The sequence below is a fragment of the Phalacrocorax aristotelis genome, chromosome 20, assembly GCF_949628215.1.
Source record: "Phalacrocorax aristotelis chromosome 20, bGulAri2.1, whole genome shotgun sequence".
Lineage (NCBI taxonomy): Eukaryota > Metazoa > Chordata > Aves > Suliformes > Phalacrocoracidae > Phalacrocorax > Phalacrocorax aristotelis.
Window position 1 is genome coordinate 4,240,679 of NC_134295.1, and position 16,024 is coordinate 4,256,702.

General features: G+C 57.0%; 1 protein-coding gene across 2 annotated transcripts; it reads right to left on the minus strand.

The window, feature by feature from the left end:
- Nucleotides 1-1,299: 1,299 nt before the first annotated feature.
- ZDHHC18 (zDHHC palmitoyltransferase 18) lies at nucleotides 1,300-14,464 on the minus strand. Of its 2 annotated transcripts, XM_075114595.1 has the most exons (9): nucleotides 14,153-14,464; nucleotides 11,505-11,665; nucleotides 9,506-9,655; nucleotides 7,948-8,085; nucleotides 7,419-7,467; nucleotides 6,857-6,959; nucleotides 5,282-5,391; nucleotides 3,887-3,986; nucleotides 1,300-1,415 (listed from the first exon to the last, which is right to left on the minus strand). In XM_075114595.1, the coding sequence occupies exons 1-9, from the start codon at nucleotides 14,407-14,409 to the stop codon at nucleotides 1,374-1,376; spliced, it is 1,110 nt and encodes a 369-aa protein (XP_074970696.1). In that variant the 5' UTR covers nucleotides 14,410-14,464; the 3' UTR covers nucleotides 1,300-1,373. The 2 variants fall into 2 exon arrangements, with proteins under 2 accessions (XP_074970696.1, XP_074970697.1); XM_075114596.1 differs by lacking the exon at nucleotides 1,300-1,415 and having other exon boundaries at nucleotides 1,799-3,986.
- Between the last annotated feature and the right edge of the window lie 1,560 nt (nucleotides 14,465-16,024).

The window sequence follows — 16,024 nt, forward strand, 5'->3', positions numbered from 1 at the left end:
GGAAACACCTTCACTGGGGGTAAGGCTGGTGGTTACGGGGAGCCACTGGCAGCCTCGGCAAGGTTGCATGAGCCTGTCCAGTGGCAGGAGACAGCAGGAACTCCAGTTATTGCACTCGGATGGGGCGGGTGTATGGCTTTGAACCCACAGGATGACAGTCCTGGCTCCCAGAGCGGGGTTGGAAAAGCTTTCCCTTGTGCACGGCCGCTTTCCCCCCTCTCTTGCGGCGGGAGGGAGGAAGGCGCGTAGCCCTGGCGAGCGGAGGCACTCGTGGTGGTCATGGCTGTAGTCTCGGGTGTTGCCCACAGAGTCTGGGCTCCCCACAGGGCGCTCCGCAAGAGGCAGAGAGCTGCAAGCCGCCAGGGCTCTTGACACTGGATCGACCCAGCGTGAGGAAGAGGAGAAGGGAAGAAGAGAAAGAGAGGGTTAGTGCCAGAAATACACGAGTGAGGAGCAGCAGGGAGCAAAGCGGAGCAGCCAGGCTCAGTGGCAGAAAGGGGAGACAGTCCGGGATGGAGGAGAGCGCAGGCCAGGAGAAAGGGACAGCCAGGCTCCATCGCTGCTGCCGAGGCTCAGGCAGGCAGGAGCCCGTGGGTGCTGCAGGGATGGAGAGGGCAGGGGTGCATGAAAGGGAGAAGGGCCGCTCTGCAGCCCACAAGTGAAGCAGGGCTTCGTCACAACGTGCTTTGGATGGAACTTACTGTGGCCACGGGGATGTTGAAGGAGGAACGTGGTGTCATGGAGAGGAAAAGAGGCAGAGGGGGAGGGGAGGGATTACCTGAACCACAGAGCGGGTCGGAGCTGCAATTGGAAATATGTTCCAGGCTCCCACTCCTCTGTTCGGGCCACAGCTCACTGCAAATCTCTGCATCAGCTGGGGGTTTCCTCTAAACCCATCATGGCAGCTCCAGCGAGCACAAACGACTGCAGCACGTCACCCAGCGAACCCTGGGCACCAGGAACCCCCTGCCCAGAGCCTGAGCCAACCCTCAGCCATGCTTTTTCCCACGCACTACCCAGACCCACACACACAGAGCGGGCAGCACCATCTTGTGCCAAGCCCCAGCACAAAGCTGGGGGAAACCATCACCCTCTCCTTGCCAAGGCTGCGGGGAACCCCTCTGCCCCACGCTGAGACAGCGCAACCCAGGACTCGCCGCCCCTCGCGCCGGTGGGATGCCAGTGGGATACTGGTGGGGTGAACACAGCACACAGACGTCTACACAACTGGCGGGTAATGGGCTCCGGACAGAGCTGGTCATGCAGTGGAGATGAGATGGGTCACTTGAGTGGATGATGGGGAGAAGAAAGCACTTTCTTACCAGCTAACCCTCAGAAAGCAGGGCTAACGTCCAAGGAGGGGGCAAATCCCGTCAGGCTGTGCAGGAAATGGCAAAGTCCTGGCAGGCGTCCTCCTGGGGAAGACACCAGAGGTTATGCACCTCAACACCTGCCGGTATGGCCGGAGAGGGCTGGGTTAGACACAGGGACCACAGATCCTGGCGCAGCCCTGGACAGAGCGAGGTGGGTTGGGAAAGGATGCTCAGGTGACAGCTTCTGCAGGAGGGGGAGCGGCGAGGGGATGAGACCCTGCCCCGCCTGGAGGCACGGGACAGGAAAAGCCCTTTGCTCCAGCAAGAGTCAGGGCAGCACCAATTGCTCTTAAGCATCCCCTGTAGCCCCGTCCTGCAAGACCCGGGCCTAATACAGAGTCCAGCTGCTGCCCGACAGACGTTAAATACCGAGACACCTGCCCTCTTCTGTCTTAAAGCAATAAAATAATAATCCAAGCAATTAACTCTTTAAAAAATATAATTTTATTGTTGAGTAACAAAGTAAACTGGTTTAAATAATAACAGGAAGGAGTTTGGCCCCTGATAACACCCCCCCACTCCTCCTCACGCCCCAGCACCAGACCCGCTCAGCACAGCTCGGCTCGTCCCGGCCCCACGCCTGCCCCGAGGAGGTAGCGTCGAGGCTCCTCAAGGGCAGGGACGAGCCCCACTGGGGACATCCCTGCGGGAGGAGTGGGGAGGGAAGGGCAGGGCGGCCTCTCCGGATGAAACACGGGCAATGTGCTAAAGCGCCTGGCCCGTGAGATGGCACGAAGCTGCAGGGCCGAGGCAGCTGGCAGAGCAGCACCGGGAGCCTCCCCAGGCAGCGAGAGCCATCTGCCGGGATGCGGCCGAAATTCAGCCGCCTCCGCCGTGCTCTCACCTCTTCGCCGAGGGGCAGGTGGAGGCGGCGGTGGCCACAGCACGTGCACCGAGAGCTCTGTGCGGCCGCCCAGAAACGCAAGGCCGGGGGAACCTTGTGCCTCCACCGTCCCCCAGCGCGCCCCGAAGCTGCGTGCGGGCTGGCGGAGTCACCCACAGTGCGCAAAGCGCGACGCTGGTGAGTTCAGTGGGGACAGGCTGCCCCGTAAGTGCGCTGCCTCTGCCCGAGGATGAAATACATTCGTCTGACCCACGGAAACCTAACCAGGCAGCTTGACACAAACCGCTGCAAGCCTCTGCCCTGGTGCTAACACGCACAACGCTACCTGCATCGAATATAAAATGTTCTATGTAGAAAAAAACCCAAAAATCTACAAATTGTGCAAAAAATATCCAGCAGCTTTTAATAACTTGATTCAAGTATTGCTAACAAGGTCTGTGGCTCTCCCCTAGGCACACTCCTGTGTCAGCGACGCAGAGCTGGCGGCCCAGACCGGCTCTCCCGTGCCCCCGCAGGGACAGAGCCATGCTCAGGGATGAGCCCAGGCACACGGGGATCGCTCCTGAGGTGCTGGGGACAGCCCTGCTCTCATCTGCTGGCCAGAAACCCAAACCAAGAGCACAAGATAAGGTTATCAGAGACCAGCTACCGCTCACTGCTTCCTCTGTGAAACTCCACCTGGGAAGGGTGCGACCCTCAGGAATTCACTTGTTTTTCTGTTGCTTTTTGGTCTCCTACAGACAGGACAAAACCAGGCTTTCCTGGCAAGCTAACGTTCCCAAATCTTACAACTGTAGCCTTGCCAACCAGCATCTCATGATGAGAGCCACAGAAGGCTGCGTGTTTCTTCTTCCCCATTAAAAGAAGGGTCATCCTAACTTGTGTCCTTGCTGCAAAACATTGTCTTACTGACTGGCAGGGCCAAAACACAAATTCTTCAGCACCCCTCAGTGACCAGCCAGAAAATAGGATCAACAGTAGCTGGGACACCTAGCTAGCTTCCACATCTGCTGGGAGCCAGAGTCCTCCCAGCTGAACAACCCCAACTTACCAAGGCACAGCAGCTTCTGGAAAAGAAAAGCTGCTCTGGCAGTGGCCAAGGTGAGAACCCAGCCATTAAGAGACAAAACAGCCCTTCCACATCGGCACAGGGAGCAGGACGTGTTCACAGCGATAACAGGGATACCAGGGAACTTACGCCTCCACCAGCCCAGAAGGCAAGGTGTGACAGACCAGCTCAGAGTGGGATTGTTTGCCAGTCCCCACCTCCCACCCTTGGCCCACCTCATTACTCCCAGCAGGAAACGCAGCACCCCCCTGGAGCGGATGCTCAGAGGTCTGGTGGCTCCCCAGACCTATTTGCTTCTCAGGTGCAGCAGGGTCCCCCCAGCTTTCTGCACGAGCCTGAGGGTCTTGCATGCTGTTGGGCTCTATCAGTCAAAAGTCCAGATAGCCCACATCACAGTGAAACAAATAAACAAAAAAAAAATAATAAATTAATAGAAAAAAAGGCAACATATGGCTCAGCTGAGTCTCTGGCAGCTCTGCATCGCAGGGCTGTCCCGCCTGAGGCTGGGGAGGTGGTAAGAGGAAAGGTACTGGCTGGAGCGAGGTGCAGGCACAGCAGGCACTGGGCTACGTCACGGCACTGCTAGGGAATGCCTCCTACCATGCTGGTGTCAGTTTTGGTTCCAAATGAAGGGATTTCACTCTTAGGACTGGATGGGGTCCCAACATCTGGCTGGATAAATCCTCTTCTGTCTATCAAACTGGAAAACAGAAAGGGGAAGGGTGCCGGGGGAGAGGAGTTAAGGAAATGAAGACTCCACGAAGACAGGAGCTCACAAGCCACAGAGGGCTCTCCTTGTGGGAACTGCTAACCAAAGCATCGGTAGGAGCACGCTGGATAACAGCTTCCTGCCCATTAGGCAAACCACACACTTATCACACAAGCCACCAAAAAGCCTTTAGGCAGTTAAAGCTTTGGGTCACCACAAACCCAAATGGGAACTGGCGAAAGGTCTTCACAACAGGAAAACAACATCAACGAGGAAAGAATTGGAGTAAGACACTATTCTCCCCACACCCTCCCAGCAAACAGCTTGGCTCCCTGAATCCACAGATTTACCGTCTCTGAATGGCAGCGCGGGCATTTCGGCACCTCTGAATCCAACAAAACGCTTGGGGGTACTTCAGGGAGCAGGGCCAGATATAAGCATAACACCCGCTTTGACTCTAGCTGCGCAGCCTCAGACACCCTCCCCCGCTGTTGTGTAGCGCCAAGTCAGCACCTTCGACACGCTCCATATAAATCCATGTTGGACCCACTGAATAAGCTTGTCTCAGGGACCCCCACCCGCCCGAGGACAGGCTGAGCTCCCAGCCTGCTGCGTGGCTTCCATCCCGCAGCACATCGAGGGGACGCGGGCCTGACGCTGCCCAATTGCACCCTCTTGTGACAAAGCAGCCGTAATCCTGTGCTGCAGGTGCCCGTGCTTCAGCCCAAAGCTTCCCTGCACCCGCAGCAAACTGCCTGCCTTCGCCCTTGTTTCAGCATCGGTTCTGGTTAACTCACAGGTAAGAGCATTTGGTAGGATGCTACTGAGCGTTTCAGGTAATCTAAGTGTTGGTAAAACCCAGGGTCTCCACGCTGCCTTGTGTGGTTCTCTGCTGGCTGCTTGCCACGAGACTCGATCCTCAGAGTACAGGAGGAAAAACATGCGCTAAGAAGTACTGCCACGCCAGTACCATCTGCTGCCGAGCCCTTTGCTGCCGTTACTCTCCCCTTGCTGAATTGCAGGATGTGCCTTATCTGCAAACTCCATGAAACAATTACAAGTGACCAGAGCTCGTCAAGCTCAAACAGAGAAGTAACAGTTATGTCCCTTACACGTTTCTCCAGCCGCTCTCTCCAGAGACTGAGAAACTGCTTCCCCATCATCGTGGGAGCAGATGCATTTGTGCTGACACAGCCTCCCCTGAATGGTGCTAGATCTATCCTTTCCAAGGCCCCTCTCGCAGAGAGGATGCGATTCCCAGTGCCGTGGAGGTCAAAGGCTCTTACCTGGGATGGAATGGTCCACAGAGCACCGCACAGCAGTTTGTGAGGATACTTTTATGGCTGTAGGGATTGGCAAACTCTGAGCCCCTCTTATTTGACCAGGACCCTTTGATCTGAAAGGGAAAGGATACAGGCAGATAAAGACAGGAACACTGTAATAGCAGATAATTACACGATAACGGACTCGGTTCAAATCCTTGCTCAAGAGGTGGAAGGCTTGTCTTAAAGCAAAGCAAGGGAGGATGTTTGCAGTAAGAAGCAGGACAGCTGCAGAAAGGCAGCCAGGGGAGACAGCAATAAGCTGCTCCCGCCTCTGCCAAGGTTCAACCTTGCAGCTAGAAAGCTCCAAAGCTGTGCCCTCCCCATGCTGCATGGCAACTTGTCATTGTCCCCGTCCTCAGTGCCAGCCTCCTCCTCCTCCCCTCCTCATCCTCCACCAGGCTGAAAGCTCATCAGAGCAGGGCTTTAGCTCATGGTCCCTCCTGGGCTCCTCAGGCTGAACAAACAGCAAGGGGATTCCCAGGCCATGCTACAACAGGAGAAAACAATCTCATCTGTCCCCACCCTGAGCAGCTGCCACCGGGACTCTGATTTCGAAACTCTGGTCACATTAAGCGTAGGCACACACGAGCGGGCAGATGCTATCCCTGGCCTCGGGCCCCTGGCTGCAGCGAACCATTTACCATTACATTTCCTCCTTTTGTTTTTACTTCCTCTCCCCAGTTGCAGCATAAGGCTGGCAACGCGGGCAACGCAGCCAGGGAGGCAAGGGGCCACCGCGCTTCAGGGAGGCGCGACCTCCATTAGCTTCGCTTACACGGCCTTGCACACCTCTGCCGACACCTCTGAATGCAGCAGACAGGTGAGGGGGGGAAAAAGATTTTAAAAAAAAGGGATGCAAAGCTGCTTTCTGCAGTGCTGGAAGCTTCCGGCAAGGATCACAGGTACTTCTTGATTCCGAGGATCAGACAGATCCTGCTTTTCCGTACAATCTGCCCTGCTCAGGGTACTCATTTGGCCCTTGGAATCTGCATGCACCCCAGACTTTGAAGTAAATCTCATCAGGAGATGCCTGTACCTTATTTGCCTATTAGACATGAGGAACCGATAGAGACAAAGGGACTTGCCCAGGGTCTCAGAGGAAACCTGTGGTTATGCGGGATGCCGAATTAAGATCGCCCATGTGCCAAGCTAACACCCAAATAAATCTCTGGGGCCAGCCTTCCTTTTTTAATCTCAGAACTAATTTTAAGCAAGGCCACATACAGACTGGAAAAAACACACACGTGACCTTTCTAACATTGCAGCGCGTGACCCCCATAGGCTGACACTGCCAGGCAACACGTGTTGCACAGTCCCCTGCTGCTGCGTGCTGCTTTCCCCCGGCTCACCTACCTGGAACCGCAGCCTAAATGCCTCAGGCACAGGCCCTTTGCTTTGCAGTGGATTATCACAGGCAATGGAGGCAGCGTGCCTTACTGCACCGAGGCAGGCAGCCAAGGATCCCCTGAAAGCCTCACGCCTGCTTAGGAAGGACCGGGGCCGGCCCTGCAGAAGGACAAGCATCCAGGTACTTACATCTTCGTTTGTCGTCAGGTTGGAGGCGACTAAATAAGTGTGAAAACCTGAGAGGCCCAAAATAGACCAGACTGAGAAAAAACAAATCACCAGCTCCAGCACAGTGAAACAAAAGTCAAGGAAGCCTCAGGGAACAAAGTCATCTTGCAAGGAGAGGCCGAGGGCTGTTTTGGGAAGTATGCACTGTGACCACACACAGTGGGCCACAAAAACACCCCAGCAAGCTTCCCATTCCCCGTGCCATTCGTCAGGCATCCACCAAGGCACAGCCTGTTCCAGCCGCTTCCCTTTCCACCTAAACTTGCAAACTGGGAAACAAGTTTGTCACCCACCCTTAGTCCCTGGCAGTGAACTAAATAAGGAATTACCTATTTGTTAATGTTATCAGTCTACAGACGAAGAGATGCCTGCCTGCCCCAACCAGGCAGCTAGGGGACTAAACTAGGTTGTGGAAAGCACACAAAGGTGACCCTACAAAGAGCTCATTGCAATTCTGTTACACAATTAGCATTGCTGCACCAGCACTCGGCAGTCTGAGCAGCCGATGGCATCGGAAGGATATCTTGCAGGTGTTGTCTTCAGAGTGGTGAGGAATCCATCTCTCTGAGAGCCTGCAAAGCAAAACAGGACAAGGAACGACATCCCATCAGGCAGCCTTGCATCTCCAGCCAACACTTCACTCCCAAGCACGCAGCCACCCCGCCGTGGGCCATATGGATCTGCCTGGCTGAGAAACATCTGCAGTCTGTAACTTTGCAGAAATGTCAGCGTGCAGACGCAGCTCCAGGAGGTTTGGGGCTGATGGGCGAGTCACCTTCCCCACCAGGTTAAGAGCAGATGCACCCGCCAGCTCTGGAGGAGATAATCCAGTCACCAGCTCTCAAGGTCTCTCTGCAGCGTGGTGCAGGGTAGATTTGTTTCCCTGCAGTCCGAGACCTCGCTTATTCAGGCCACCTGCACTAAAAAGCCTGGTGCAAACCAGCCAGACCTTCCCCACGCTCTGTCCAACCAGAACAGCAACCCAGTGCTGCCTCAAGTCCTGCACGGCCAGGAGCAGGGCACACATCGGGGCTAGTACCCGCGGTACTTACGCAGAGTGAGGTGGGTGACGACGCAAGCGAAGATGAAGGCTGTCAGGAAGGAGAGGGAGAGGATGAAGGCATAGAAGTAGCGATAGTTGCGCTTCCCCACGCAGTTGCCCACCCAGGGGCAGTGGTGATCAAACCTCTCTGAAACAAAAGGACATGGTGAGGACTCCCGCTACCACACACCCCGTAACACAGCAAACTGCTGAGCCTCTGAAAACAGGGGGCTACAAATCAAGCTTCCACCCACCCCCCTGAGACCAGAACCTCTCCACAGCAGTACGTTAGCAAGAAGTTTCAACAGAGCACTGCTGCCTACTCACATGCCCTTTTTTATCATCAAAGGCCAAACCTTTCCTCTCACCAAACCCTGCATAAATACAAGCCTTGTGACTGGTAACGTCTACCATTACTAAAACTGAAAGAGAGCAGGGAAAGTGCAGCAGTTTTTCCAGTACCTAGCAGCGCTGGGTGTGTGCACGCAGCGTCGCTACTCCCTTTCTGCATGTCAGCTTCCCCCACCTTCTTCGGGGCACAAAAATAATTTTCAAAGTTAAAAAGATACGTCTCTAAAACCACAGAAACTGCCTGGGAACCCAAGGCAGGTGCAATATATCTGGAAAACCTCATGACTGCCTTCTAATGAAAGGGTTGCATTTCAGACTAAGAGGACTGCGGTGGCCATCCTGCAGGGGACACCAGTGCAAACAAAACCCATCGCACACAAAGCAGGCGCCCGCCCGCTCCTCCAGACAGCTCCTCTCCAAACACTGCCCCGGCCACGGCTGCTTCCCAGCGAGCCATTCCAGCGTAAGGAGGAGTCACGGCCACCCACGGCTATCCCCCAGCACGCAACGCTTGGCAACTCCAGAACTACTTCTCCTAACCAGAGCCTTGGGTCCTGCTACTGCTCGTGGGTCGGTCGCTCCTCGGGCTGCCCCAGCAGACAGCATAAAGCACAGCCTCCGCATCCGCGTGGTGCTTGACCAGGAGCAGCCGCACGATGAGTAAACTCTCCGGCCACGTCCCTAAATCACATGCCACCCTGCTGCCAGTTCAAGTGGCTCTGGTGCTGCCAGGCTGTGCTGGGAACCTCCCTGCCCACCCCCCTGCACCTGTCCCACGCCTGCGCGGAGCCATCAAAGGCTTTTCTTCAGGTCTTTGTTCATTCCCCCCTGCCCCCCCACAGTCTGATGGCACAGGGAGAGGACACAGAAGGGCTCAGCCAGCACCTATGGTGGCGCCTCTACCAGCCTGACAACAGTAAGGCCACAGACAAGGAGCCTGCAGCAAACCTTGCGTTTAGTGGGGCCCTTAACTGCGTTTCATGGTACAGTCCTCCCAGAACCAGGGAAAGCAGAGACAGGGAGTCTTGGACGCGCTGCCCCCTCGTCCTGAGCCACTGCACTGGTGTTGCTTTCATTTTAAACGGACAGAAGAAAGACCACTCGGTATCTCGCTTTATAATCCTTCCCAAGAAGGAAAAGCAGCCTGTCCAGGAACACAAAACCCCCACCAACGCACAGACACGAGATATCAACACCTTTCCGCTTTCTGGGCTTACCGACACAGTTGTCGCAGACACTGCAGTGAGAGGTGCGTGGAGGGCGGAACATTTTGCAGGTGTAGCAGTACTTGAGTTTCACCACATACTTATTTATGACCACTTCCATCGTGCGGGCCGGCGGGCGATAGGTAGAGGTACCCATGCTGTCTGCAAGGGCAAGGAGGGACAGGTGAAACCCAAGCCCCCATATCACCCCGAGCTGCTTCCTGGCAGGGTGAGGGATTGGCACGTGCTCTCCTGATCTTAAGCAAGAGCTAAGAGGTAGCTCAGCCTACAGAATTTGTTGGCGGGTGGGCAGCCAGAAACTCCATTCAGTTCCCTACAGCAATATCTATGTCCTTTCCTTGTCCATTCAGTGGCAATGCTGCTGCGTTGCCAAGAGGAAGTAATATCTGCCCAGCAGTTTGAGAACATAAAGCGATTTATAAATAGTGAGCATAAAAGCAGCAGCGCTAATGTGCCCAACTCACCAACTCATCTCTGCACCTCTAAGGGATCAGAGCACAAGGAGGCAACATAACCTGTTAACGCACACGTGGCTCCTCCTCCGCTGTACGCATCCAAGTTACAGGGATCGGGAGATGGTCACATCAGGGTAACCTCAGGAGAAGCAGCCCCCGCCAGCAGCTGGAGCCGGAGGCACCGCCCGGCTCAGGGGGCTCATTTCCATCACAGTGGGGGAGGACAGCGAGCAGGTCGCAGTGCTCTGGGCGGATTTCATTGAAATTTGATGCAGGTACATTAGTAGCATGGGAGGATTCCTCCTCCTCAAGGTCAAAATCAAGGATTTTTAGGGACACCGCAAGTCACATCTGTGTGGGCTGGCACTTCGTTATTTGCTGGGGAGTGGCAGCTGGAGACTGTCTCTCCGCTCAGCAAAAGCACGAGCTGGAAAACCTCTGTCACATTTGCCATTTCAGGGGTTACTCCTTTATTAAAGCCATTCTCGAAAGAGCACCTTTCCAACTCGGATGAAGTCTTTGAAAATAGAGATGTAACAGTGAGCGCATTAAGAGGATAATAAGCGGATTATATTAACGGTAACAGCTGGCACATCAGGCAGCATCTGCAGCCAGATTACTGCTTTAGGCACTTATAAATAGAAACATGGATAAGAACTCTGAGGATATTTTAAAACCTTATTTTTCAGTCAGATGTCAAACTATTGCCTTGCACCTGTCTTCAGTGGGGCAGATTTGAGTTGTCTCACGTTAGCTTTGCTGAAGCTTTTGTCACATCAACAAGGTCCGCAGATCCTGGATGGACGCACCTTCTTGGCCACCACCAAAACAGCGTGACTTAGCATTTTTCAGATGGGGACAAACATTAGCATACTGTTGGAAACCATTACAATGAAGAAAACCTTGCGGCACAAGAGGCTCAATGGCAAATCATCATCTTAAAAAGTATTCATTCCTAAATTAATTATCCTACATCCTCACTGCCCGTATTTTGCGGTACAGGGTCAGGTTCCTCTGAGTTTGGACAACATTTAAAGTAACTAATGCACCGTTACGGAGCAGCACAGGGACTCTTGCCCTGCCTTCAAGAGCCTGGCAGCGTGATTCTGAAGGGGGGCTTCATGCTCCCCCAGCTGCTGGCACACAGTCCCTTACGGTGTCCCTGTTCAGGGCACCGATGCTGCAAGCTCTGCCTCCCTGAGCTCTCCGCAGGGCCGCTGCCCTCTCAGGTGTCACCCTGCGGGCAGGAGCAGGTACGGCCCTGGCGCGCTCTACAGGGCTTTGCCTGGGAAAGTGACGGGACTAAACAGAAAGGAGAACCACCTCTGCTTCCCTGCAGATCCTCTCTCTGAAGCACTGCCTGCTCTGCTAGAGGAGCTTGTCACACCTCCCTTAGCAGGACTTGTAAGGCACTGTCAAGCCTCATGATCTGATACGCACGTCTTTTCTCCAGAGACTCACTGAGCCTGAAATGTGTGTGGCGCACGCAGAGGCATGCACTGGACAAGACACAGGACTGGGAATAGAATTCTCACCGATCCGCTTTTCCAGGTCTGCGGCCTCACTCGGGGTGGCTCTGGGCAGGATTCCCGGGTCTCTGAAGCTTGTCTGGAGCAGGCAGCTGATGACAAAGAAGAAGAGGATGGCTGCAATGATGGGGATGGCCAAGGTGAGGTGATGAGCAAGAAAGGGGCAGCTGTTAAAAGAAAAGAAAAAAAGCATTGTTACCAACCATCGCTACAGAACTGGCTGTCAGCTGTGACACTGCACGGCCTGAATGATCACGGGGCAGAGGGCTGAAGCACTGCTGCTTTGCAGAGACCTCTGCAACAGCAAGACCCAGCCCAGAGAACACCGGAGCAGCACTGGGAACACAAAGATGGCAGCTCACAACTGTTCACAACCTCTTTGCCCTTCTGAAGCCGCAGAATCACGTTTCAAAAACCTATCAGCTGCCCCAAAGCCCAGTCACCTTCTACAGCAGCAGCATCAAGAGCACATGGAGAAACACCCCAAGCTGAGCAGGAATCAAAATCGGTGCAAACGCGATCCCATTCGGTCCAACATGTGAAGCTGAGAGGGCATTTGGCTGCGATTCAACACAGCTTTGCTGTCTCTGGATGACTCGTGTGCCCTTCATGGTGTGCCAGATGTTCGGACGCCTTCCAGCACTGACACTGCTGTGACACGCCACCGGGCATCTCGGCAGACGACGCCTGCTCCTGGGCTCACTGTACTACGACCTGGGGATGTTTTTGCACAGACTGGGACCGGCGCGACCCCACTCCACATCAGGGCAGCTGCGTTACTCGCAGCACGACAGGTGAAGCCGGCCGAGGAAGCCGGCGCAGTGCCAGAGACCCCTCCCGACCCCCACTCTGCAGAGGGATTTGCTATTATAAGCACTATAAGTACCCAGAGTTGAGCACAGACAGGCAAGCTGCTTGAGTCCTGACGTCTGCGGGCAGCGCTAAGTCTCAGTAAGGCTGCGAGGCAGTTTGAGAGGATTAAGCAACTTTTGTTTCAACTCCCAAGCTCAGCTGTCCAGAACAAAGCAGCCACCAAACAACAAAACCCCTTCGGCCTGAGACCAGCGCTGCTGCCGAGCCCCTTGGTCATCTCCCTGACGGAGGGACAGAACGGTCTCTGAAATGAGAGGTGTGAGCTTGTTGCCGCCCTTTTCCTGGGAGAATCTCCAGACCCTCCTTTCCCCCATCAGGCAATAAGAAATCGCATAGAAAACGTGAACTGTAGACATGGGCAAGATGTATTTGTTATATATCCAGCAAACCGTAACCCATGCAACAGAAGCACACTGCTAAAATAACAACTCGGAAAGCCCCAGGGCACATTCAACCAAGAAAGAGTGACTAGGCAAGAAGGGAGGGGAGAGCAGATGTCCTCTGCTTGGCTCCGTACAAAGCGGTTACTGTGCTAGTGCTGCCCATTAGTTTCAGATACAGCAGAGAAAGCTGTCAAAGAGGCACAGATGACACTAAGAAAGGAGTTTTCACATTGGGATGCCGTTACTGCCTCCCACAGCTGCCTGCCCCTTTCAGCTCATCTCAGAACCTCTAATCCGATCAAATACCTTCATCTCCCCGCCTGCAGGCTTGGGCAGCTTTACTCAGACTCGCAGAGATAACGCTGTGATCCAAAGGCAGGCATGACACCACCCCCCCACTTTGTATAGCAGCAGGAAAAACAAGCTCCCTTCCCTCCCCAGACAGAAACGCAGAGCCAGGCTAGCAGAAGCCCTCAGAGGTGTCAATAACCAACGGTGCTCCTTCCCTGGCTCCTCCGGGCAGCGCAGGACGTAACGGGGTGCTCTGGGCTGTCCCCTCCCTTGGGGCGCAGGAGCAGGGAGCTTCCTGGGGCCAGCCTTCCTAAAGCGAAGGGAACTGGGACAGATGCAGCTCCCTCTGCCCTGGCCCCCACAGCACCGTGGGGGCAGAGCTATAGCGCAGACCCTCGAGGTGGGACCCCAAAGAATGTCACTATTTATCAAGCACCTTTAAGAGAAGCACCATTCCTGCTGCCTCTCCAGACCAAGTCCCCCCGTCCTGGGGGCTTCCTGGCTGCAGTTTTGGACCAGTTCTCACCTCGGTAGCAGGAGGAGAGGCTGGGGGGGATATTCAGAGACCAGAGGGAGATCCTGGGAGGGCGGTTAAGCCCCTTTCCGGGGCCAGACTGAGCAAACAAAGTCCAGGGCCGCCCCTGCCCAGCCCTCCGGCGCCTCGCATGAGCCCACCTGGGACAGGCAAAGGGGAAGCAAGCGCCCCCCTGCAAAGTGGGTCTGGGGGCTGTGCAGCGGAGGAATGCCTCGGGGGTGAAAATGGGGAGAAGGAAGGGATATCGGGGCTCCCACGGAGCGGGGAGATGCCGCCCCAGCCCACCTCCCTCCCACCAGGCGGGGGTGGGTGGGCTGCCAGCTAACCCACGGCTCCCCCCAAAATAAGGCAGCCTAAAGGAGGGGGACAAGAACTGTTCAAAGACCCCAGTGGGGAACGGTCCGAGGGCCAGCCCCCACACGGCTTCACCCCAGGAGGGAAGGGGCGGCCTGATGCCGGGAGGGGTCCCGGGGACACCCAGGGGGACCCCCGAGGGGGAGACGGGACTCCCTCCAGGGCCCCGCAGCCCCCAAGCGGTGCCCGGAGCCCCCGGCCCCGCAGCGCGGACTCACTCGAAGACGAAGAAGAGGCCGCTGGTGACCAAGATGAGGCCGAGGGTGAGGGCGAAGACGCCGCTGTGCCGCGCCAACATGAGGCGGCCGCCGCAGTAGAAGCGGTTGCGGCCCGGGAACACCTCCCACTTCCGCCGGGGACGCCGGGCCGCACCGGGCCGCTCCGGGCAGGAGCCTGCTGGAGGCGACGAGACGATCGTGCCCGGTCCCGGAGCCGCTACCCCGGGGGGGATCTGCCGGTACTCGCAGTCCTTCATGGCGCCGCAGCGCCCGGCCCGGCCCCGCCGCTCGCCCCGGCGGACGTGTCGGCCCCGCCCCGCCCGGCCCCGCCCGGCCCCGCCCCGCCCCGCCGCCTCAGCGCTGCGCCCCCTGCCGGCCCCGCCGGGCCCCGCCGCCGCCGGGCGGGAGCGGCCTCGGCCCCGGAGCCCCGTCCCGGGGACCCCCATCCCCGGGAAACCACGGCTCCGGACCCCCATCCCCAGGAGCCCCATCCCCGGGAGCTCCATCCCTGGGAACCCCCATCCCCGGGAGCCCCATCGCCGGACCCCCATTCCGGGAATACACGGCCTGGGAGCCCCCACCCCAGGAGCCCCATCCCGAGAATGCACACCGCGGGAACCCACGGCCCAGGACACACATCCCCAGAAGCCCCCAGCCCAGGACCTCACACCCCAGGAGCCCCATCCCCAGGAACCCCCATCCCTGAGAGCCCCATCACTGGACCCACATCCCCAGAAACCCCCATCCTGGGAACCCCATCCTGGGACCCCCATCCCCAGGAACCTACACACGGGAGCCCCATCCCTGGGAGCCCTATCCTGGGAACCCACACCATGGGACCCCCATCCTGGGAACCCCAGCCCAGGAGCCCGAGCCCCCACCCCATCCATCCTCCCGGAGAAGCTGGCGGCTCACGGCTCAGACAGGCAGACCCTTCACTGGGTTAAAAACCAGCCGTCTGGCTGAGCCCAGAGAGTTGTGGTGATCGGAGCTAACCCCAGCTGGTACTGGTCATGAGCGGGGCTCCCCAGGGCTCGGTGTTGGGGCTGGTTCTGTTTAATATCTTTATCGATATATACGACAAGGGGATCGAGGGCGCCCTCGGTGAGTTTGCAGGTGACACCAAGCTGGGCGGGAGTGTCGATCTGCTCGAGGGCAGGAGGGCTCTGCAGAGGCACCTGGGCAGGCTGGATCCATGGGCCGAGGTCAGTTGTGTGGGGTTTAACAAGGCCCAGTGCTGGGTCCTGCCCTTGGGTCACACCAACCCCAGGCAGCGCCCCAGGCCTGGGGCAGAGGGGCTGGGAAGTGCCCGGCGGAGAAGGCCCTGGGGGTGCTGGCTGACAGCCGGCTGGGCATGAGCCAGCAGTGCCCAGGTGGCCAAGGAGGCCACCAGCCCCCGGGCTTGTGTCAGCCCTGGTGTGGCCAGCAGGAGCCGGGCAGGGATGGGGCCCCTGTGCTGGGCCCTGGGGAGGCCCCATCTCGAATGCTGGGCTCAGGTTTGGGCCCCTCGGGACAAGGGGGACCTTGAGGGGCTGGAGCGTGTCCAGAGAAGGGCAGCGGGGCTGGGGCAGGGTCTGGAGCACAAGTGTGCTGGGGGGCGGCTGAGGGAGCTGGGGGGGTTTAGCCTGGAGAAGAGGGGGCTGAGGGGAGCCCTTCTCGCTCCCTGCAGCTGCCTGAGAGGGGCTGGAGTGACAGGGGGGTTGGTCTCTGCTCCCAAGGCACCAGTGACAGGTGAGAGGGAACGGCCTCAGGGTGAATCAGGGGAGGTTTAGATTGGATATTAGGGGAAATTTATTCTCTGCCAGAGCGGTCAGGCCCTGGCACAGGCTGCCCAGAGAGGTGGGGGAGTCACCATCCCTGGGGTGTTCAAAA